This window comes from Macaca thibetana, chromosome 17, assembly GCF_024542745.1.
Source record: "Macaca thibetana thibetana isolate TM-01 chromosome 17, ASM2454274v1, whole genome shotgun sequence".
In the NCBI taxonomy this organism is placed as follows: Eukaryota; Metazoa; Chordata; class Mammalia; order Primates; family Cercopithecidae; genus Macaca; species Macaca thibetana.
The window spans coordinates 82,496,068-82,520,982 of NC_065594.1; the positions used below are offsets into that span (position 1 = coordinate 82,496,068).

A 24,915-nucleotide genomic window follows, 5' to 3' on the forward strand; every position below is an offset into this window, starting at 1 on the left:
ACATGCGCTCTGCAGTGACATGGAGCATTTTTGAGCTGTGAACACAGCGGCATCTGTTGGACACTATATGAATTATTAGCTCAAGAGAGTTCACAGTTTTATAATTGCATGGTACTTACATTCCTTTCCATTACATACTTTCTTTGTCGAGCTGAGTTTTCAGCCATTGCTGAAATAAAAGCAAGTATTGCACAAGAATCAGTGTGGTGTTCCATCCAATTCCAAAGTTTGAGGAGTTATGTCATGCCCAACAGGCACACACATCTCACTCAGTAATTGTGGTTAAGAATGAAATAGTCCAGGCACCGTGGCTCAGGCCTGTAATCCCAGCACTTTGGGAGGCCGAGGCAGGCAGATCACGAGGTCAAGAGATCGAGACCGTCCTGGCCAACATGGTGAAATGCCGTCTCTACTAAAAATACAAAAATTAGCTGGGTGTGGTGGTGCATGCCTGTAGTCCCAGCTACTCGGGAGGCTGAGGCAGGAGAATTGCTTGAACCTGGGAGGCAGAGATTTCAGTGAGCTGAGATCACACCACTGCACTCCAGCCTGGCGACAGATCGGGACTCCATCTCAAAAAAAAAAAAAGATTATGCTTTGTTAATCCAGGTGTGGTATCACACACCTATAATCCCACTTACTTGGCTTAAGCCCAGGAGTTCAAGACCAGCCTGGGCAACATAGTGAGACCTAGTCTCAAAAAAGACAGTTTAAAAAATAGTAAATGTTTGAGTGACAGATACCCTAATTACTCTGATTTGATCATTATACATTGTATGCTTGTATCAAAATATCACATAAACCCCATAAATATGTACAGCCATTTTGTATTCATAAAAATTAAAATTAAAACAAATTAAAGATTGTGCTTTGTTAATTTTTGTTATGTTCAGTATCCAGGACAAGGCATGGTATATGGTAGACTTTGAATTTGTTGCTTACAATATGGAAAATAATAAATTGATGTTATCTGCATAAGCAGATATACTATAAAAACTGAAAAAGCTTGAGCTTCAGGGCCCCAAAGATTTGTAAAAGTAAGATAGGCTTACTGCAATTTTGTTAAAAATATTATTTCCACTTTGACTTACCCTCCATCACGTCTGACTTCAAGTCAGTGAGTATAGGATAGGTTACAAATACTTTGGGGATTAGATTTAGGGAAGTTGAGTTAGGGTGCATTTAGACTGGATGTAGTGGGCTATATATTTGTGTAATTGACATTCACTTTGATATATATTTCTATCAAAGTATAGGAATAGCTTCCAGGAATCCTTCTGCCCACTTTAAAGGACATATCCTAGGTGGTGAAATAAGGGTGCAAAGTCAGGGGCTCCATCCCAACATGAAAGCCTCTCACAGTGTCCAGGACCAAAGGATTGTGCAAAGAGAGGAGAAACGGGTTGAAATGTACAATATGAGAAACTAGTCGGCAGAAAAAGGCTTCTTTTCATCAGGTGTGTACAATTATAAGCGGCTAATCTTTCTCTACAACATCTAGTCAAAAAGGATGTTCCCTTCTGACAAGAATATATTCAAAAGAGCAGAGCATGCACTATCCATTTACTAGTCTTTCTTTTTTGATGGGAATTGCATGACATGGGGTTCGCCAGAGTTTTTGTGTTTGTGCAGTATAAACTCATACGGATACCACAAACAGCAAGGACATCTCTATGTGAAGTCACACATTTTATGCGTCCCAACCTATTGGTTTGCACCTTACCATATCTGATGTATCCGTTTCTGGTGAAGTCTGGTGGTTCCTGATGAAACGGTACGCAAAATTGCCAGAGTCAGCAAAAGTGCCTGGACTTTCTAAATTGTTAATGGTAAATAACAAATTTCAATGTATCACTAGAAGATTGGATTACTTTCTATCTTTATATAAAAACACTTCACGAGGAAGCCATTGGACATTATATGATTTTATTAACAGAATATCACAATAGCGACCAGCTGTCCACTTCAGAGGAGTTTAGCTATGGTAATGTCAGTTGCGAAAAACTGTAGTAAGGGACTCTGAGAGCGACCCCAGCAACTTTTTTGAGGAACTCCATATATTCCAAGAACTTGAAATCTTTGCCACTAGGGGAACTCTGAAGTTTCTTTTCTTTAAGGTTGCAGGGGGAATAGTCCAGCGAATGGTTTTGGGTATAACCTCCAGTGAGTCTGCTGGTACACAGGCAAAAAAAAAGGGCTGGTTTTGTTTTCTTTCAGAATAGAAGTTGATATCGTTGTGATGAGGTTTTGATGTTGATTTATGTTTGCTTTGGAAACAATCCAGTCTTTCTGAGTCATAATCATACACTCTCTTCTTCCTGTCACGTTTCTCTTTATTGTGTGTATAACTGTAATTGTGGTCCCAATGACTGTTGTTCTTCCTAAATAAATCAGATCTGGCCTTCTTTCTTTCTTTGCTTTCTGGGTGCATGTGAGACGTGCCTTGTTTTTTTGCAAGATGTAATTTAATATTTGATTCAGTTAAGGAAGCTAAAGAGTAACTTGTTCTGCTCTTGCTAGTCCATGGAAGTTTCTCTTCACTGAATGACACACTAGATGACCTAGACTGAATTTCCACAGTATTTAATGAACTGTGACACAACCAGTCAGGAGATTTCATTTTGAAAGATGATCTGTATTTCCTGCTTTTGTGGGACTTACAGGAAGGTGATGTAATAATTAAGGTTTCCTTTCTGCACTCTCTAGTACAATGGGAACCTGAATCTTCACTGTAAAATGATTTCAAATCAGTTGTGATTTTGTAGAGATTTTCCAAAGGAATGCCTGTCTGCAATTCAAATAGAATGTTTTCTGATTCCTGACTTAAATAAGTGTTGGCTTCCAGAAACATACATTCCTCACTCTCACTTACTTCAAGACATGAACATTTGTCCAAGTCAGCTGGACTCTCAATATCTGTCTGAATATCAATAAAATCTTCAGAAATCTGAGTTTCATGTGAAACAGCTGAACCAGTAGCATTTTTCTGGGTCCTTAAATCAACAGATTCATGTGCATTCCTTTCTTGAAACCATACGTGATATTGTTTGTTTTTTTCTGGAGTCACACGGAATTCTGACTCTGAAAGAACTTGAGGATCTTTCTTCCTCAGGCCGTGCAGATCACGGTCAGAAGCACACACAAGGGTTGGCTCTGGGAATTTTCCGATGAGTGATGAGTTTTCATGGGGACTTTGCTTTTTGAAAGAAATATGTTGTTCTAACAGTTCTGTATCAATGGAAAGACTACCACTTTCTCCACCAGCATCTACTTTTTTACACATTGCAGTTGTGTTTAACTTATTATGTTTGGGAAGTAAATTTGGCTTAGGGAACGTACTTTCAACAGGAAGCCCTAGGAGAAAACGAAGGTATTTGTATTGTAAATCAAGATCTATTTGATGGAGAGACTTTTCCTCAAAAAGTAACAATATTCTGTTTTGTCGTTTTGGTCCTGTGAAACCAGGATGAATACAGTTAGATAAGGGTTTCTTTCTCTCACGAGCACTGGTCATTGCATAAGATTCTCTTACAATTCTGGGAAAGGCTTTCATTTGTATCTCCAGTGTTTTCACAGAAAAGTGCATGAGGAGTTTGCCTTTTTCTTTTACTGAGTGCTTTTGGAGGGTATGAGGCAATAGCATCTCACTAGCAGAAGTCACTGAAGATGTTCTATTTTCTAGCTTATTAATACTCTGTGGCTTTGTGATTGTCTCCTCACCACCACTTGAAACATCAACAGTCAGTGCCTTCATATTGCTGACAAGAGGGGAATCATTTTGGTATTTATGTTTTGAGTTAGGTTCTATGGTATCAGTCCCTTCTAGAGACATAAAGCTCACTGTTTTATGTCTCGAATAGAACCTCCAACTGTTATCTTTTAAAATAGTCCCTTTTGGATAAAAGTTGAACATTTGTAAAGATTTTCTTGCCATCTCTGGTATCAGATTCAGTTGTATTTCAAGTGCTTTTGACTCTAAATGTTTAGTAAGCTTATTTCTTTCTTTGGGAGTAAACTGTTCTAAAAGGGGTTTGTGCTGCAGTTTGGGATATATTGCTGTTGATATTGTATCTGAACCCTCTGGAAAAGGTGATGACTTCAAGTCGTCGGGCTTATAGGCTTGTATGTTACCCAGTTTATCAGAAGAAACTTTGTCTTGGATCATATTTTTATCCTGGGATTGAGAGATATCTTTGGTTGCTTCACAAATGGGAAGTAAATGTTCTGCATTTGTACTGTCTGCAACTATTTTGACTTCATTACTTTTAACTTGAGGCGGTATGGGCACAGTTCCTGGGAAAGCTTTTTGTTGCTGAACCTTTTGTGTGCTCATATCCCATACTGGTTCACTCTGATCCCTTTGCTTGGGTAACTTTGGATCTTCAAGCATAGATGGACACTCTGTGGGTGTCAGAATGCGTTTTGGAATCTTTTCTTCCTGCTTGATGATACGTAACTCTGGTGTTTTAATGATCCTTGAGACATCATGCCCTGGAACAATCTGTTCTTTTGTTTGTGCCTTTAAGTATTTTTTATTCATTTCACTTCTGAGGTTTGCTTCTGATTTGACATTAGAAAGTTTCTGCATTTGTTGTTTGTCCACTGCAAAGGGCTGGGGATCTTGTGGAACTGTGTTTGTAAAATTCTGTTCCCGTTTTACAATTGTTAAAGTGTCTCTCTTAAACATTTCCTGGAATTTGGTGTTTGGTGATTTTTCCTGGAATTTAGAAAGACAGATTCTCTTTTCTCTTTCTCGGTTTGTCTTAGAGTCAGCATGAGGTGAACGCATCATGGAAATAGAAAGACTTCTGATAAATATTCCTGAGATATCCTTACTCCACGAAACCATGTTCTTTAGCTTAACATCATACTCTAATTTCTTTCTATTGCTTGGTGTACCACGCCCTGTGATAGTAAGCATCTGTGGAATTGGGTGATTCTGGATTTTCATAGTTAAATATTCGCTGCTCAATTCTCTTTTCAGATCTCTTATTGTTAATCTGCCTTTCTGGTCTTTACATTTGGGAGAAGGAGGAACATATGAATCAAATGAATCCAGAACATTTCTTTGAAATAAGTTTTGTAGTTGAATGCTTTGTTTTGCATTAGATGCTTCTAGTTCTTTTTTCTGCTTTTGCTTGGTTAGGTGGCTATTCTCCCTTTCAGTGATGACCTGAGTCTTCATCTGAGATTCCTCTGCCTTTAGAGATGGAGGATGCAGGTGTGCACTACTGCTTGTGTCCATTCTTCCTCTCTTCTTCTCCAGATTGGCAGTCCTGGCCTTGTGCATCTCTGTTTTCTCTTCTTCCAGATGTAAAGCTCTGTTTGCACCTATTTTTAATTTCCCTTCTTTCTGATTCACAGTAGTATCATTGTCCATTTCTATTCTTTTATGCTCTAGATTTATATTGGTGTTTGCGTCTGTTTGATCTTTTTCCTTCAGATCTCCTGATTGAAATGGAAAAGTCCAGGGAGGGAATAGGGACTTTGGAAGCAATTCCAGAACACCTTCCTCTTGTTTTGAAATGAGCAATGCCTGCTCCTTTCCCCCTTTTGCACGGTCAATCTCTGTCATATCCACGTGTATTCCTGGTAGCATCTGTAGGCTGGGGTGTGCTGTTGTTTTCTTGTCCACATCTGTTTCTGATCGTGTCTTCTGCTTTCCACTTTGAAGTGGAAACTTAAGAGAAAGGATAGTGTTTGGCCTGGTCTTGCGTCCACGTTCACACCGTTGGATCACTTGCTTTTTCATGACAATATCTTGTTCTTCTATATTTTGGGGGGCATTCCAACTGATGATGATACTTATTTTTTTGAGTGATCCCTCTGTCTGTGGTGCTAACACTTTGGGAGAAAACATTTTGCTGATTCTTTCATTACTTTGTACATCTTTCCCTGGCTTATCAAATTTACATGAACCTGCAAGTTCTGGAGATAGTTTTGATGAAGTTTCTTGCTGGTGAGCATCTCTCTCTGAAACAGAAAATCCTTTTGAACTTGTAGGGGTGCCAAATGTGACATACAGTTCCTCAGATATTTTCCTTAGCAGTGAGACTGAAACCTTAGGACTGATTTTATGGTTTAAGTTATCCATTATTTCAGTTTCTTGCTGAGTCTTTTTCCCTGTAAAGAGCCGTTCTAGCCTTTTCCCACTTCTTATGGTACCAAACCCTGTGAAATAAATGTCCTCATCCTCTGAATTTAAAACTAACCGATTCAAATCTCCTTCTGACCTGACTCGTGAAGGTTCCTTCCTTTGCTGGATGCTGATCATGAAGTTTGCCGTCCACTGTTGCTCTGCCTCTGGGTGGGGCACATACTGTTCTGTTTGCTTAACAATGTTTTTACCATCACCTTCAACTGAGTCTCTATTTGCTATTTTCTGGGTATTTGAGGGTTCCTGGAGATTTCGCTGTGGACAAGATGATCCTGTAATTCCTGGTGTGTCTTTGTCTATTTTGTTCCCTGAATCCAGATAAAGAGGAGGTGCTGATGATACAGAAAGAAAAGTCCTTGACAGAACCACACATGCTTCATCTTTATCTTTGTGTACTTTTTTCTCCAGTTTGTTAATATTCAACACTAATTCCTTTGCATTAAGGATATGTGACATTGGTGAAATCCTTGGCTCTTGGCAGTGTATCCTGACCCTCATATCTATCCTTTTCACTTCATGCCTGTTTTCTTTCTGTGACCTATGTGGTTTTCCTTTTCTTACATCACCACTCCTTGCCTCTGCATCTGCTGTTTTCTCTGTATCTGGTAATGCTGATGGCATTAGTGGAAGTAAAAAGGATGTCTTACCTCCAAGCCTTTCTTCATCTGCATGCGTAGCTCTCCCCAGTTTAAGGTTAGATGGTAATGGTTTGGAAAGGAGTATGCAGTGTTTTCTTTGAATCATACCTGGTGGTTTATCTTGACCTTCATGTTCCTTTCGTCCTTGCCCTCCAAAGTTCACGTGCAGTTCTGTTCTGTGGAGCATACAGGAACGAGGTGACTTCTTTGACTTCAAAGTTATATCTGTGCCTCTCATGTCGATTATTTTTTCTTGGTTCTTCTCTTCTTTTTGAGGGATATGTTGCTTTTCATTTTTAACATCTTTTGAGATATCACCAACAATGGACTCTCTATGTACAGTCTCCCCTATGTGTGATATTCTCTGCAAAATAGGTCTTTTAAGCCGTAGCATTTCATTATCTAAATGTGTTTCTTTATCCAATTCCAGTTGAGATAGGGTTGGCAATGAAGTGGATTTGGTCAGAACCGCACCTGGTTCAGCTTCACATTCCTGCGTCTTCTCTTCCTGATGTTTGGGGAATATTACGATGTTTACTATCTGCACATCATCCTCTTCCTTGTTCTGCAACACATATTTTCCTTTTTGTAGAAAGATTAAAATACCACTAGCAATTGGCCTTATATATGTGCCTCCCTCAGTATCTGGTGATACCTGGAGTTTTACTAGGGGAAAAGAGGATCTTGTTAATATCGGTATGCTTTCCTCCTGGAACCCAGCACTCATGTTAAGGTGAAGTGGGGAGGATCTAGAAGGACTCTTAGACAACATGACACCTGGCCCACTTTTAACTTTCTGGATCTTTTCCTCCTCTTGCTCTCTAGTTTTCCACTGAAGATCACTTGAACTGTGTGTATGTAAGACAGGCAATTTCTTCGCCTTCAAATACATTTTGTTGGGATCCAGTACACTGGTCATATCCACAACTTTTTCTCTATCCTTCTCTTCTTTCCGTAGCAGGTGTGCTTTTAATTGCTTTACATTACTTGAAAGTTCTCCATGGGTTGCTTCTGGACATGCTATTCTCCCTGCATCTGATGAGTCCTTGGACCATGACTGTGGGAGAGATACTTTTGTAATTCTTACCACGTTCTCTTCTCCTTCTATTGTATCAAACTTAAGATAAGGTGGAGTAAGTAAAGAAGTATTCATGCTTGTCAGACCCGTAACTTGTTTATTTTTATCTTGCTGACTGTTTCTTTTTTGTTCTTTACTTTTCCACTGCAATTTTTCGGTATTGAGTTTCTCTGAGAGTAGTAATTGCTTTGCCTTCAGGTCTGTACATTTGGGGAGCATTTTGTCTTCCGTATCTATTCTGAGTTCACCTTTCTCTTCTTCCTGTGCTATGGGTTGTACTGGTCCTTTTGAGTTGCTTAACGTGTAACCATGCAGTGACTCAGCGTATGCTTTTTTGCCTGAATCTGATGAATCCTGAATCTTGAGTCGTGGGAAACTGAATTGTGTTTTTCCTAATGTGCCTTCCTTTTCATTCCTTCTAGTGTCACAATTCAGGTAAAATGGAGGAGGAGGCAATGAAGGAGAAGGTTTCCTTGGAACCACTCCAGGTTCCTTTTTGCTTTCCTGTACTCCTTCCCCTTGCTCTTCAATATTCAAAGGGCAGTTCTTTCTATTGCATAGAAGTGCAAGTGGGGATGCCTCTGGTTTCAAATGTACCCTTTTGGGGAGTATTCTACCTTCCCTGCCTTCTATTTTTACTCTGTCCTTTGCCTCTTTATATGGCATTTGTTGATTTGCTTTTAGTATTACTTCATTTGAGCTAATACCTTCATTTGAATTTTCACGTCTGCTTTTTCCTGCACCTGATGATATAGGAAGCTTTAGTTGTGAAGGAGAGAATCTATGGTGAGAGAGAGAAGGCATGAACAGATGAATTTTTGTCAGAATCATGTGAGGACATCCTGTCCTGTCCCGCTTCTGTCCTGCTCTCTCTTTCATGCCCCACTGTGGCTCCTTTCTCTTGCTCAGAGGACTGTGCTCAGTGATGCTGAACACTAGTGGAGGTACTGATGTCTTTGCCTCGAAAACAGCATCACTGGGGTGCGTCAGGCCATGCATGGATACTGTTTGTACTCCGTCTTCTTTCTGTGGGAGAAGTTGTTTCCCTTTCTTTACAAGGCTCTCTGTTGGCTTTGTAGGTGCTGTTTGCCCTGAAGGCAATGATTCCTGGATGTCAAGAGGTTGCATAAAGCTTCTTGTTATTCCTGGTTCGCCTTCCTCTTCTTTTATTGAGTCTAACTCAAGGAAAGCTGAAGAAGTGACAGAAGGACAAGTTTTGTTCAGAAGCACAACTATTTCCACCTCACTTTCTTGTGCCTTTTCCCCTTGTTTACTGATGGTCACCTGCAGTTCCTTCGTTTTTAGTATATGGGAAAGGGATGATTTCTCTGCCTTCAGAGCTATGTACTTGAGATGCATTACACTTTTCTCTGAAATATTTGCTTTATCATTTTGGATCTGGGCCATGTATTTTGTTCTTTTTGAATCACCTGTGGTATCATTCAAATACAACAAAGTATATTTTAATTTCCCTGTATCTGATGATTCCATGTGCCATGAGGGTGGAAGAAAAGATCTTGTTACTCCTTGTTCCTCTTTTTGGCCTGCTGTTCCTTTGTCTAATTTACAGTGAGGTAGAGGAGGTATTGTCAGAAACTCATCTAGCTCACTTTTTCTTTCCTGTACATGTCTCAATTTTTCTTTTATGTTTGTTGGTACTTCTCTAGTTTTGGAGCCACTGCTGCCAGGAATATTGAGTGTGTGTGGAAGTGATAATTGCTCTGCCTCAAAAATTGTGCCTTCAGGTTGCATTATATAATCCACACTTACTACTTCTCCTCTATCTGCTTCTTTCTGTGGCTTGTATTCTTGTACTGTTTTTACATCATTTGAGCTATCCACCCCAAATGAGTTTGTATGTGCTATTTTCCCTGCATCAAATGATTTCTGCTGCCTTAGTAGCAAAGCAGCAGATTTTATTATTCCTTGTAAGTCTTTCTCTCCTTCTTTTCTTGTGTTCAATTCATAACGAGTTAGAGAAGACTCAGACGGCAAATATGGGAACAGAACTATTTCCTGTTTACTCTTGTGTCCATCCCTTTTCCCTTGCTCTGTGCCTATTCCATCTGCTTGCTGTTGCCCTTCAACTTCTCCATCCCTTTTCCTTTGCTCCTCACCTTCTCTGTCTTCTTTCCCTTGCTCCTGGCCTTCTCCATCCCTTTTCCCTGGCTCTTTAGGATTCAATAGTAGGTTCTGTGAAAGTGCCTTCTTTCCTTTCAGATCTTTGTCTGTTGGATGCATTAAGTCTTTCTCAGCTGATGTTTTTACTTCATCCTCTTCTTTCTGTTGCATGTAATCTTTTGCTTTTTGTACTTCACTTGTGATATCACCCTCACTAGGCACTCCATTTGCTTTTTTCTCGGTCTCTGATGATTTCTGAGGCCTTAGTTGTGAAATACCAGGTCTGATTATTCCTCGTTGGTCTCTCTCTCCTTCTATTCTTGTGTCCAACTTATAATGGGTTAGAGAAGAATTGGAAGGCAAATATAGGAACAGAACTGTTTCCTGTTCACTCTTGTCTCCGTGCATTTTCCCTTGCTCTATGCCTACTCCATCTGCTTTCTGTTGCTCTTCAACTTTGTGATCCATTTTCCTTTGCTCTGTGTCTTCCCTATCAACCTTTTCTTGTCCTGCACCTCTTCTGTCCTCTTTTCCTTGCTCCTCACCTTCTCTGTCCTCTTTCCCTTGCTCCTGAGCTTCTTGATCCATTTTCCCTGGCTCTTTAGTATTCAGTGGTAGGTCTTGTGAAAGTGCCTTCTTTCCTTTCAGACCTTTGTCTTCTGGATGCATTATGTCTTTCTTAGCAGATATTTTTACTTCATCCTTTTCTTTCTGTTGCATGTAATCTTTTGCCTTTTGTACTTCGATTGTGATATCACCCTTACTGGCCAGTCCATCTGCTTTTTCCCCTGCCTCTGATGATTTTTGGTGTGATAGTTCTGGAAGACAGTATCTTGTTATTTCAGTGACATGCTCTGCTTTTTCTCTCCTTGTTTCCAGTTGTAAATGAGAAGGAGAGGGGATGGAAGCGCAGGCATTCATCAGAAGCACACTTGTTTCACCTTTAATATGTTCTATCTTTTTCTCTTGCTCTTTGATGTCCAACTGAATTCCCTGTGAAACTGATGATTTCATTTTCTTCAAAGGCCTATTTTTTTCCATGTTTTGCCTCTCCTGTTCTTTTTGCAGTGTAGGTTCTAGGGCCTTTTTTACACGGTTTGAGATATTATCAGAAATGCACTTTTCATATGCTATTTTCTCTGTATCTGATGACTCTTGGAGATTTGGTTGTGAAAAAGAGGATCTCATTTTTATTTCCATGGCTTGCTCTCCTTTAATTGTGCCCACTTTAGAGTAAGGCGGAAAAGAGATGGAAGCAAAAGGTTTGTTCCAAATCTCAACTTGTTTATCTTTCTGAATCTTTCCCCCTTTTTCTTTGATGTTCAACACTAATTCTTGGAATACTGAAGGCTGCTTCACCTCAAGAGCCATTCTTTTGGAACGCATGTTTTTTTCCAAAGCCTTTTCCACTCTGTCTTTGTCTTTCTGCGGCATATGTTTTGCTTTTTTGATACTGCTTAAACTATCATCAATTGGCTGCTCACATTTTTCCATTGTATCTGATAATTCCTGGTGTGTTGATAATGAAAGACAGAATTTTGTTATTCTTCTCATGTACACCTCTTTTATTCTGGGATTCCATTCCAAGTGAAGTGGAGAAAGAATAGAAGCACAGAGTTTATTCTGAACTACATTTAGATTACTTTCATCTTCCTGCGTAATTTTCTCTGGTTTTTTATTGCTCCATTGTGGTTCCTTTCCATGCAGTAAATGTTTAAAAGGTGATTTATTTCCTTTCAAAGTGATACATATGAGGCCCATTATGTCTTTCACATCTACTATATTTTCTCTATCTGCCTTCTTTTTCTGTGGAAAACATTTTGATTCTATTACATTACTTAAACTCTCTCTATTAACTGACTCTGCAAATGATACTAGTCTGACATTTGATAATGCCTGGAGCTTTAGTGGTGGAAGGCAGCCCTTTAGAATTCCTAACTTACCTTTACCTGCTTTTGTTCTTGAATTTGAATTACTATGTGATAGAGATGGTAAAGAAGTACACAAGTTTGTCAGTTTCATACTTGATTTACCTTTACCTTCTTGCATCTTGCCCTCTTGTTTTATAATGTCCAACAGCAAAGGAAATTCCTTTATACTGAGTATATGTGGCAGTGATGACTTCCTTGGCTTCAAAATGATGTTAGGGCTTTTTATTCTTTTCACATCCACTGCTTTCACTCTATCCTTCTTCTCTCCCTGTGATATATGTTGTTTTGTCCTTTTAACATTACTTGAAATCACCCCATCAATTGTGTCTTTATTCAATTTGAAGTGAGGTAAAGAAAGAATAGACTCACATATTTTTGCTGCAACCAAATCTAGTTCACTCATTCTATGTTTCACATTGACCGTTTTCTCTGTCACGTTCCACTGCATTTCTAGTCTGTTACTTGGGGCACCACAGTCACTGGTATTGAGTATATGTGAAAATACTGATTTCTTCAGTTTTGAAGTTCTTCTTTTGTGGCATATCACGCCTTTCCTAATAACTTGTTTTATACTATCCTTCTGTCCTTTACTTTCTTGCAAAACAGGCATGGATGCAGAAAGAGAATGTAATGTTACAGGCAGACATACTTCTTTTTGTACCTTTTCATTTGCCTTATGTGTTTCTATCTTCTTCCCAAGTCTTAACTTGGGTGAGCTATTATTTGATATTAAATCAAAGACCTGTACCCCATCTGATGATTTCATTCCTTTTGGAAATAAGACACTTGGATATTTTATAGTTTTATGGTATGATCCTAAGAGCAGCATTGTATCTTCTTTTTTCATCTGCCTTGGAGTACTCAAGGGCATAATCCATTCTAGTCCATTCTTAGTTATAGTGCTTAGTTGATCTTCAGAAAACAAGTCTAGTCCTGGTGTCCGGCTTGATAAATTACCTCCTTCTGATAATGTTTCCTTTTCCTGAGGCATTAAATGTTGCAGGAGACAAGGATACTTTTGAGGGTAAGATATATGCTCCCAAAAGTTCTCATAGGAAATTGGTAGGTACTGGCATTTTTGGCCTGTTTTGAGTAAGGCTTGTCTTTCTTTACTGTTTTGAGTATATCCAACTATGACATCCATTTGTTTTACTGCTCCTCTAGTCTGTGAAATTAAATAGTCATAATGCGGAATATCCATAGCATCTAATTTCTCTTGTTGCATAGATGCATTGAACTGAAATAGATCTGTTTTGGAGTGAGATGCAGGCTTTGGAAGAGCCTCGTATGTACATTTTTCTTCCTCCTCTGCCTGTCTTGGAAAAAGCAAGCCAATTCCTTTTGTATTTGAAGTGTGGTACCCTAAACTATCAACTGCCTTTAATGCTTTCTTTACCTTTGGTGACTTAATCTGAAGTATGTCCGTTAGAGAGTGAGAAACAGATGCTGGAAAAGCTTCGTGTGTACTTTCTTGTAGATGTTCTTTTCTTCTTTTAATATGCAGATTTATTCCTTCTGAACATGGAGGTTGATCCACCAGAATACCTACTTTGTGCGATGCTTTTTCTACCATTGGGCTTAAAACTTTTGAACTCATGATTTCTTCTGCTGAGTCTTCTTTCTTGAGATTTTCAATTTGAAGGTGATGTAATATGCAAGGGAAAATGGATTCCAGAATATTCTCTTTATTCTGATAACAATTACTTAGATGCTTCATCCTCAATGTTTTTGAAAAGTCAATTTTCTGTCTATTTGATTTTAATGTAATATCCAAATTTGATTGCTCTTTTCCCCAGAGATTTTCATTGAAACTTTCAGAGATGGTAACGTTTTCTTTTCTTGTTGTATTCACTGTCTGTTTTAAGTGAAGAGGGTCTTTATTGAGGAAAGATTCAGAATCCAGAATACTTTCAGGAACATGATCTGGATTCACCTGTTCTTTCTGCACTGCAGGCACTTTGTTCTGGACCTCTGAATTCGTATAAAGAAATTTCTGTCCTTTAGAACCTACAAAGATAGCAGTTTCCTTTAATCCTTCTCTTTCCAGTACATGTGAACTATTTTTTCTGTTAATGTACACATCCTCTTCCTCAGCCACCTTTCCCGTGTTTTCTAAATGAAGAGGTTCCATAATGGGGCAGGCCATAGATTCCAGGTTTGTCATAGAAATATCTTCTTGTTTCCGCAATTCTTGCTCCTGGCAAGTCTTTTGTTGAGAAGTATCCAACTCTGTAAAAAATATATTCTGTCCTTTTGAGTTTAGTGGAATATCTAGTCTCTTTGATTCTTCTCTCGTCCATGGAATTGAAACTGAATGTTTGGCAATGCCCACATCTTTTTCCTTTGTTCTTTGTGCAATGAAGAATTCAAGTTCTTCATCTGTTCTAACTCGTGGGGCATCAAAACTACTGTAATTGATTTGTTGTGAACTAATCCTTAACGGTCCAATATAGTATTGGGATATGTCTTCTGAAATGCTTTGGTGTTTTTGTTCCTTTTCTCTAATATCTTGTTCCTGTTTTCTGAGAATGTTGGACATATCAGTACATCCCGACAATGACCTTTGCATTTCTTGTAGTGGTTTCTCCAGCTTTGGCTGTGGAAGAATGCATGCCCTGTCTTTTGACTCGTCTTTCTCCATTTTTACTTTTGTAAGCTTTTTAATGCTAGACACATAGTATCCAGAGTCATAAACAGCCTTTAGAACTCGATGTACTGCATTTTTACTCAGCTGGAATGACTTCTGCTGCTGGATGTTACCTCTCAGTTCTTTTTTATTGCTTGCAGTACCATATTCAAGCAGTTGGGAAACTGGTATTCTCTTCGCCTTCAATTTTATCTGTTTGGTATGCATAGTACTTTCCACATCAGCTGTCTTTGCCTTATCTTTATGTCTTATGATTTTAGGAAAAATAGATGTGTAGGGATTAGGATAACTCCAGAGAGTTCCTGAGACACACAGCTCTTGCTGTTTATTTTGCAGGGCAAGTGTCTTGGGATCTGCCCTTGTTTTCCAGTCTGCAGTTTTAGATTCTTTCTTGTTTTCAATTTGAAGTAGATGTATCTTAGAGAAAAAAACAGATTCTTGATTAAACTCTTCTGCAACATTTATCTTTGCTTCTTCATCTATTAAATCAGCTTCTGTTTTCTCGGGAGTGATGTTCCTAGAACACACTGTATTGATTAAAGATGCTTCTGTTTTGAAAGGACCAGGCTCTCTCATTTGATTTGCTCCAAACTCAGATGGCTGGATATCCTGTGGAGCTGTTTGAAACAAAACCTGTTGTCCATACCCTTCCTTCTCCCTCACTTTTGCTTTGTTTAGGGAATTTCTTGTTTCAGAAGATTGTTTATATATATCCCAGGTACTAGGTGATTGCTCCATATTTATGCATAGTAGATGAGGTACAGAAACATATATAGATTTTAGCTGGGCATTTAACGCAACTTTATTTCTCTCTACTTCTGTCTTCTGGGCTTTAAAGTTCTGTTTCTGTTCCTTATTAATGTTTACAATAGCATAACCTGCAGTATTAAGTGATTGTGAAACTGCTGATTGCTTTGCCTGCAAAGGACTACCTTGGGGACTTGACCTGTCAGCTATTTTAAGGCTGCCATTCTGTCTTTTAATTTCTTCTGAAGCAGGCGAATGCCTGCCAACGGAATCTGGGACAATTGCTGCCAAATTACAGAAAGCTTTTTCTTTGAAAACAGAATGGCCAATGTTCTCTTTATCATATTTATTTGATATGGCATCATCTGTTGCCTCACTGAGTTCTGCACAATTATCTGATTTCTCCATCCTTGGGAGCCCAACTTTGAGACTTTCTTTTCCATTTTTGTTTTTTTCTATTTTTCCATTTTTTTCTGAATTCCCTTTGTAAAACTGACTTTTTGAGATAAAAGGTTCTCCCAAAAGCACATCTTCTGATTTACCAAGATGAGGATCCTTTCTAAGATGTGTATTTGTCATGAAGTTTTCTGCATAGAATGGATCCATTTCTTTAAGATGTTCTTGCTTCTTTTCCCCACTTTCTCTATCATGTAGTTTTGTTCCCTTTACCAAGTTGGAAGTCCTTCTCTTGTCAGAACACCTTGCTATCCCTTCAGCTAGTGACTCTATTTGTGTTGGTTGTGTATGACTTAACCCTGATATTCTCATGTCTATCTCTGTTTGGAATCTGCTTTGCCTTTTAATGTCAGAGGTATCTGGAGTGAAGGAAATGGTATTTGGAAATGTATCAGTCACATTTTCACCTTGCCACATTGCTTTCAGTTTGGTTTTTAAATTGGATTCAAGTTTCTTCCTATGTTTTGTAGTAAAGTGTCTATTGATTTTACGTATCTGTGAAATTGGTGATTTCTTTTCCTTCATAGTTAAACATTTGGGATTCAATATAGTTTTCCTTTCTGATAACTGTATTGTGTTTGTCTGGTTTTTAGAGTCAGATAAAACAGGCATAAAGAAATCTAAAGGACCCAAGGAACTTGCAGCTACATTTTCTTGTACCTCTTCCTTTTCCTCTGTAGTATGACCATCCACATTTTGATGGTGTGTTCTGTTAGACAGAGTGCCCCTTGCTGCTGTATTGAATAAGAGTTTATCAATCATTGATTTGGATGGTGGACTCTTACCATATTCAGTGGCACTGCGTAATGCCTCTCCTATACTTGTGTACCATTGTTTCCCTTTCATCTTGTACTTAAAGTGGTGCTGTTTTTTCTTTCTGTGGTTTTCTGTAGAACATCTTATGATATTAAACAACTGCGAAATTGGTAGTTGCTTTGTCTTCAAAGTTACATGTTTGGGACTCGTTATACTTTTCTTGCCGATAAACTCTAATGTATAGCTCCGACTTTCATATTCAGATGACATGAGACTGGAGAAATCTAAAGGTTTTAAGACTGTTTGTAAGTTTTTTGGATTCCATGCAGTTTTCTCTGAAATAGAACTATCCCATTTCCTTCTAGGATTTTCATCCCAAGGGGTATCATGTGGCATTGAACCAATCTCTGATTTCCCTGTTTTGGGAAATGAAGTCTTTAGACCTACCACACATTTTATTCCTTCTTGCATATGAGGACTTTGTTTCATCATGTAACCAGAAATAGGCTCTAAAACACTTTCTCTAAAGTGTGTTTCTTGCTCTGTTTTTTGCACTATATGAGACAAATTCCAAGAACTTCTGCCTTCAGGACTCTTCGGTTCAGATCTTGATTTGCAAGGGTCAGGGTCTTTCATTTGATATGTACTGAAACTGAGGTGTTGACTATAGCATGGAACTGATTCTGGTAACATTTTTTGAATATTTTTATCTTCTCTTTCATGTTGTACATTCATGTTCATTGCATTGCTAGATTCGCTTTCCATATCAGTCAAATTGACCTTCTGTGCCTCCTCACCATGTGGTGATTTCTGTAACTCCAGGATGGTTGCTCGTAGATCTTTATTAAACTCTGCCTTTCCCCCTTTACCTGAATTGGGCTGTTCCCCCACACCTTTCCTATGAGTTGGTACACCACGTTTTATTGCACCAATTAAAACTTCACTGTTTAGTGGGTCCTCTGATTTTAGAGGAAGAAGTTTTGAATTTAATGTACATACTGTGCCATTTTGAATCCAGAGGCATTTCTTTGTCTCCTCTCCTTGTATTGGCTCTGCAGGCTGAAGTTGTTGTGGGACATCTTGTTTGGTAACAAACAGAATTTTCCTTCTTCCTTGGTTTTCTAATTTGTGAAAGTCAAGATCCTTCCCCTGACCTGAACGGAATATGAAATGTTGCAAGTGCTGTGGAATTACTTTTAACAATGCCTCTGGTTCCCTTTCTTCTTGCTCTTCATCTTGAAGACGGGTTTCTTTAATGTCATGTGAAGTAATACTATCTTCATGTGGAGATGTATCTTGCTTTACTTGAGTAGAACTTAGTCTTTTTTCTCTTAGCATGTCTTTCTCTGTTTCTACCTTGCCATACTTGTTAATGTCAGGTGTCATAGTCAGGAAAGCATATGTTTCATCTGCTCCCTTTTTGCCTTGATGCACTTCTTTCATTTTGGTTGTCAAGTTACAGCTCAGTTCGTTTCTACGGTTTGGACCAGCACTAGCCTTGATATTGAGCATGTATGAAATTGATGGCTTCTTTGCTTTTATAATTCCACATTTGGGATTCACTAAAGTTTTTATGTCTGAAAATTGTTTTAAGTTTCTCTTCCTTTTAGGTGTAGATAAAGCAGGCATGCAGGAATCAAAAATCACTGTCTCTTTCTTTTCACTACCAGCGGCTTGTTCCTTTTGATGGCTAGAATCAGATGAGATACCACCTTCTCTTGCATAAAATATGATTTCATCAACCTTTGCTTCCCCAGACTTTAGAGGTGAAAACCTAACATAACTCTCTACCTTTTCAAATTGAAATTGATCCAGTGTAGGGCATGAAGTAGACTCCAAAATAGTTTGTGTAAAATGTTTTTGTGGTTGTACCTGAATATTTGTATTTCCTGGTTGCTTCAGTTCCTCATCTGATTTGACAAGCTCATTATCCTTCTGACATGCATTGAGTATGAAGCCATGGCTATTCTCCGGAGTCCATAAAACTTTGGGAGGTGGAATCTTACGACCTACAGGGACTTTTATGTCATTTTCTGTTTTGTTGACTTTTGGTAGTTCTTCAGCTTCTGAAGGACCCATTTGGAGACTAGTCTCTGAAGTAGTTTGTTTAAAACCTGTTTGGTGCTGCGTACGTTGTCCATTAATAGGTAGTTCCATTGTTAAACAGTTCAGCACTGGGTCTGATTCAAGATGGATTTCCTTCATTTGACCCACATCAGACCCCAGCTGCTGGCTCAGCTGCGGCGCTGCTTCTAGTAAAACTTTCTGTTCCTCTTCCTCTCCATCTTGCAATTTTTCCTCTCTGTCATGGGATATACTACTCTTAGCAAAGACATCAATGTATGTCTTATCTGCTGTTTCTCCTTGCTTTAATTGAGACGCAGGGAGACAGAACTCTGTCTGCAAACTGCTATGCATTGGAGAGCAAAGGGTATTTACACATTCAGGTACAAATCCTTTAGTTTGATTTAACTTTTTAAACTTAGTCTTAAAGTCTAATTCTGATTTCTTTCTGTGGCTTGTGACACTCACTGTCTCTGAGATTGATGGCTTCACAGCCTTTGTATTTACGCATTTGGCCTTCACTGTGCTTGTTGGGAGAGAAAATGTTACTCTCTTTTTCATCACTTTAGAACAAGATAAAACAGGCATGCAGTAATTGAAAGACTCTAGCGAAGTTGCTGGTAAATCTTTTGGTATTTCTGTCTTTTTTTCTGCAAAACAGTAACCCATTTCTCTTGTATCACTTCCATTACTTGGAACATCATTTTCTCTTGTTTGGTTTAAATGGTCTCCAATCAGCGATTTTCCTGATATTGGAGAAGGCATCTCTGAATCTGCAGTGCATTTGCAGCCTGTTTGTGTTGTTTGAGTACTCTTCACATTCTCAACATGAGATGGTTCCATTATGGGAGACACAACAGACTTCATAATAGTTTCTGTGAATGGGATTGGTTGATGCATTTCTTTGTCTGTTTTAGTCTCCTTAGCTAGATGTGCATCAAGTCCAAGGTTCCAGCTATCATGCAGGACTGCTTTTGGTAGAGTTTCTTTAACACCTTTTACTTCATCTTGCAATTTAGCATCTAGTATGTTTTGGGATTCATTTCCCTTATTAATGAAATATGGATACTTTTCTTCCCTTTCAATTTGGGATTCCTCTTGGACTAGCTTGATATGACTGTGATTCTCTGCATTTAATCTGCTATGCATTCTAGTATTAGGCAAAATAGACATGTGAGGGTAAATAACATTCAGAAGCATACCTGCCACAATTTTATCTTGCAGTATCTGTTTAATTATAATTTCAAAATTGCCTCCCATTTTTTTCCTGTGGTTTGGAGTACCACATATATTGCTATAAGGCATCAGTGAGATTGCTGGTTTCTTTACTTTCATAATTACATATTTGACACTGAGTACACTTTTTGTTTCTGATAATTTTTTTTTAATTTCCTGCCTTTTAAAATATGGTAAAGTAAGCAAGTGGTTATTGAAAGACCCCAGGGCAACTGCAGGTAAGTATCTTTTTACATCTTCCTTTTCTTCTACAATATGACTATCTATTGTCTTTTGGAGGTTTCCACCAAATGGGACACTATTCTCTGTTGTATCAATTAAAAGTTTACCAACTGGCAAGTTCTCTGGTATTGTAAGTGGATTCTTTGGATCTCTGGCACCCTCTCTGTCTGTAGGTCTATCTGTGCTTTGCTTCACCTTCTCAACTTGAAATGGATCCATCATCGGGCATGGACTAGTCTCCAAAATAGTTTGTGTAGAAAGATTTTGTAGTTGGACCTCTTGCTCTTTATTTGGGGCTTTACTACTTCCTGAACTGATCCGCTCCATTTCAAATTTGATGTATTCGGGCTTTTGCTTTAGATGTACGCTGAACCTGAAGCCTTGTGTCAGCTCTGAATTTGCTTCTTTCTCCTGTTCCTTTCTATCACATTTTTGTGGCTTTTTAAATGTAGAGCTCTTATCAATGTATTCTGCATTCTGTGCTTCCTTCTTATCTGGTAATTTCTCTTGCTTTGATGCTGAATGACTGAGCCTTATTATTCTTAATGTATCTGTCTTGGCTTTTAATCTGCTATGTGTTTCTGTATCAGGTAGTTGAGAAATGTTAGTGTAAGCGGCACTGTGAAATGCATCAGACGTTTCTTTATCTTGGTGCATATTTGTTTTGTTACTTCCAGTGTTGCATTCTAGTTCCTCATTTTCATGTAGGTCACTATCTTCTGTAACATTAAGTATCAATGGTGTATTTTCCTTCAGATTTACACTTTCTGCACTCACTTGAATTTTTATGGCTTCTAATTCTTCACTGCTTTTATGCATTTTGCTTCCTAGGGAAATGACCAAATGGACATTTGACAACTCCAGAACAAGTTCCAAAAAATCTTTTTGTTTCTGTGTATTTTCCCTTGGAAAGCACCTTTGCATTTTTGGTGTATGGGTTGGTAACTCCTCTCCATTTGAAAGTTGAAGACAGGAATTCTCTGAACTTTGTAGGTCCTCCTGTATTTTCATTCTATTGTTTGATTCCATTTCGGGAGAGAAAACAAGTTTCTGCATAGGTTTTGATATGGTTTCTTCTAAAGATGTCTTGTGCTTTGGAATATGCAGATCAAATGGTTTTTTACTATTTGGAGCATGAAATTCTGTAATACCAATTCCCTTTGCTTGAGTAATTGAGCCTTTAAGAGATTCTTTACTCTTCCCATTTGTTTCTACTAGTAAACAAGGTGCTTTTAGTTGAACAGTGTTGACCATGAAGGATTGTTCTTGCTGAGGTAACATTTTTGGTGAAATATTTTTTAGTCCTTTGTTTTCTTTGTCATACTCCTTTTCCTTTTTAGTAATACCTGAGATTCCTGTCTCCTCAAGAGGACCTGCATAACTGATTTTCTCTGTATCTGGTGACTTATTTTGCTTCTGCAGAAAATGTCCACATTTTATTAAACTCGGCATGACTTTCAGTAGTTGTTTTCTGGAATAATTTTTAACATAAGGCAGAATAAGCTTGGAAATAGAAATAAGATGCAGAGCTATATCTGATATATCTTTCCTTTCATGTAATTCTTTCTTCTCAGTGTTATTCTTGCATCCTAACTCATTCCTATTTTTTAACGTGTGACATACTGTGATTTGAAATACTTGTGAAGTTGGTGTTTTTTTGGCTTTTAGAGATGGAATGTTAAGACTGAGTTTGCTTTTACTGTCTGGTGTTTTTCTTCTATTTTTCTGCCCTTTAATGGTAGACAAAAGAGGCACTGAGCTATGTACAGAATCCTGGTTTAATTCTGGTGAAACAATTTGTTGCTGGCCTTGTGGTTTTACACTCCTTAGTTGTGGCATATCTTCGGTAACTAAATTTGGATTCAGAGTTAAAACTAGAAATTCAGCATTCTTAAAAATAGTGTCTTGCCTCTTAATTGAATATTTAATCTTGTTTGAATTTATAAACCAAACAGAATGCTGATCCTCACCTAAGTGCTCATCAGACTCCAGGCCCTTTACTGAATATTGTGCCTCAACGATTGATGGAATTTTAACAGAATGTTGGTTCCTATCCAAATCTTGGGACTGGAAGGAGTCTTGTGTGATGCTAGAAAATGGCTTCCTCATCACATCTTCAGGTTGGGCAAAGTTGCTGGCCTTGTTATCAGGCTGGCTGTTAATTGATTCTTGGTTATGATTTATATATTGGGTTTGACTAGTAAATTGGGCTTCATAAAGACATTGATTCTGAAAAGCATTTTGTCCTGGAAAAGAATCCTGTGCTTGGACAGAAATAACCATTCCAACAGAAGGTTGATTCTGATTCAACGGCTCTTGAGATCTTGAGCATTGATAAGTAGTTCTAATCCCTAACTTAGTTTTGGGTTTTGAAGGAATTTGATTTCTCACATTTTCTTCCAGAAGTCTAACTTGATCTCTAGAGAGAAATAAGTGGGCAAGAGGGCAAGGTGCCACATCTGGATCTTCAATTTCTACAGCTAATCTAGAGGCTGAAAAGCTAAGATCAGAAGAAAATTCTGAATTTTTGTTTTTGTTGGTTTTCATCATTGAAAATAATTTCTTGGAGGAAAATTGTATTGTTTCATATTCACTGTCTGGATGCTCTGTATGGCTTAGATACATTTCCTCTACTTCTGAATAAAACAATGGCAAAGATGAGCTGATTCCATTTGAAGATGGCACATGACTTCCACTAGAGTGACTTACTTGATCTTCACTTTCACTAGTACCTGACCGTATTATTTCATGTGAGAATAAAATTTTATCTTCAAAGTTATATTCCTTTTCTTCAGATGTAAGTGATGAAATAATTCTTTTTTCTGAAAAGGTGCCAACTCTGAAATATAAGAAAACAGTGTACAAATGAATACTAGGATATATTTCATATAAGAATTACCTTCCAGATTCAAGAAAATGCAGCATAGTGTATGAAAACAGATCAGTATAGAGATAAATTGGAAAACCATTATCCATAATACAAAACAATTCATTACCTATTTCTTCTCACTTAATAAACTAATTGACTGAAAAAGTGAAGTAAATCAATTATATATCTCAGAGAATATACCTCAGCATCTCTAAAAGTCTATTTTTGACAGGAGTGGGTCAAAGTTGCTGGATTAAGATTATATTCTTTTACAAGGAACATCTTTTCTGTTCTCTATATGAAAGTTTTCACAAAAAGAAAGCATTCTTAAAAAAATAAAAAAACATTCTTATGGAAATGTAATAGGTACAACAGAAGAATACCAATAGTATAAACTAACCGTCTATAGATAAATCCAGATTATGTTAACAGTTCTTTGGGATCAACAGAAAAGCCTACATTTTAGGGAAGCACGTCTCAGTACAATTTTAGGCTGGAGTAGCGATCATGGATGATGTGAACTTCCAACACCCATGTACCTCAAATGATTAGTCTCAGTCTAAGAAGTGCTCAGACCAACAGCATCAGCATCATCTGGTGTGATGGTTAATTTTATTTGTCAATTTGGCTGGGCAGTGATGCCCAGAGATATGGTCAAACATTATTCTGGATGTTTCTCTGAGGGTGTTTTTGATGAGATTAACATTTATATCAGTGAACTGTGAGAAAAGCAGATTGTTCTTCCTAATGTGGGTGGGCATGATCCAATCAGTTAAAGGCCTGGTTAGAACAAAAGACCGATACCTCAACCCCCTGACATACTCCAGCAAGAAGAAATTCTGTCAGCAGACAGCCTTTTGACTTAAACTGCACATTTTAGGCTTGCTAGTCACCATAATTGCTTGAGCCAATTCTTTAAAATATATCTCTTACTCTCTCTCTCTCTCTCTCTCCCTATACACACACACACACACACACACACACACACAACCTACTGGTTCTGTTTCTCTGGAGAACCCTGATAATACACCTGGAAACTTATTTGAAATGCACATTCTTTGGTCCCATCCCAGCACTATGGTATCTGAAGTTTTGAAGGTAGGGTCAAAAAATCTGAGTTTTAATAAGCTCTCCAGCTGATTCTGATACATGATAAATATTGATAGTCACTGTTTGATGGATGAGCAAGCCTAAAATCAAAAACTGAAATTCATATAAACTAGGTGAGATCATTCTAGTAGCTATTTGTTTGGGGAACACAGATTACCTCTTACTTTACTGTAAGTGTGACTTTACTTTTAAATACCCCTCAATCAAAGTAGTGAAGGCAGTATATGAAATCCATCATGATCTACTCAACCGCAAAAAATTATTTGTACTAATTGATTACTTATAGAACTGAGAATTAAAAATGAAATGCTAAGTCTCACAAATGACTGAATGGAGCTCCTCTTGGCCAAGGGGACCCCAAAGAAATCTTGAAAAATGAATTCCTGACCATGATGGGATGGGAGGTCAGACAGGCCTTATTATACCACCTCCCTCCCTCACTACCATTAGGCTTTCTTTCCTAAGGGTAAAAAGGCTTGCACCATCCTTGATATCAACCAATGGCCTGATGCTGCCCCTCACTTCTGCTTTCAGTGAAACAACCAGCTAGCATTCCTTCCTGATAAGAGACCACCAACCACAGAGTGGTTCTGCCCAGTCTAGGAAGGATGTGCAGTGGGGGTTTTCATGTCCCTGGCTTCACCTTTTGATGTCAGAGGGCCAAAAACTCCAGGCTTATATCATGCTAAAGCTGCCATTTTTTGAACATGAGTTCCATGGAGAGGAATGAAGCTCAATTGCTCATGCACACATTTCTCCTTTCATAAATATTCATGATTCCTCCTACAGCTTACTGACTACAAGTATTACCCACCTCATTCAGCATGATTTCCTGTCTTATTCTTCCTGCCCTCCAATGGCCTGTGTCTGGCTTCTGACAGGA

The 24,915-nt window shown here is 38.2% G+C and overlaps 1 protein-coding gene across 1 annotated transcript in view; it reads right to left on the minus strand.

Annotated features, from left to right (window-relative positions):
* Positions 1 to 1,909: 1,909 nt before the first annotated feature.
* Positions 1,910 to 24,915, minus strand: part of CCDC168 (coiled-coil domain containing 168) — a 29,841-nt gene continuing 6,835 nt past the window's right edge. The window contains exon 4 of the mRNA XM_050766653.1: positions 1,910 to 22,892. Within this exon, the coding sequence (XP_050622610.1) occupies positions 1,991 to 22,892 (20,902 nt within the window). The 3' untranslated portion in view covers positions 1,910 to 1,990. The remainder of the gene's footprint in view (positions 22,893 to 24,915) is intronic.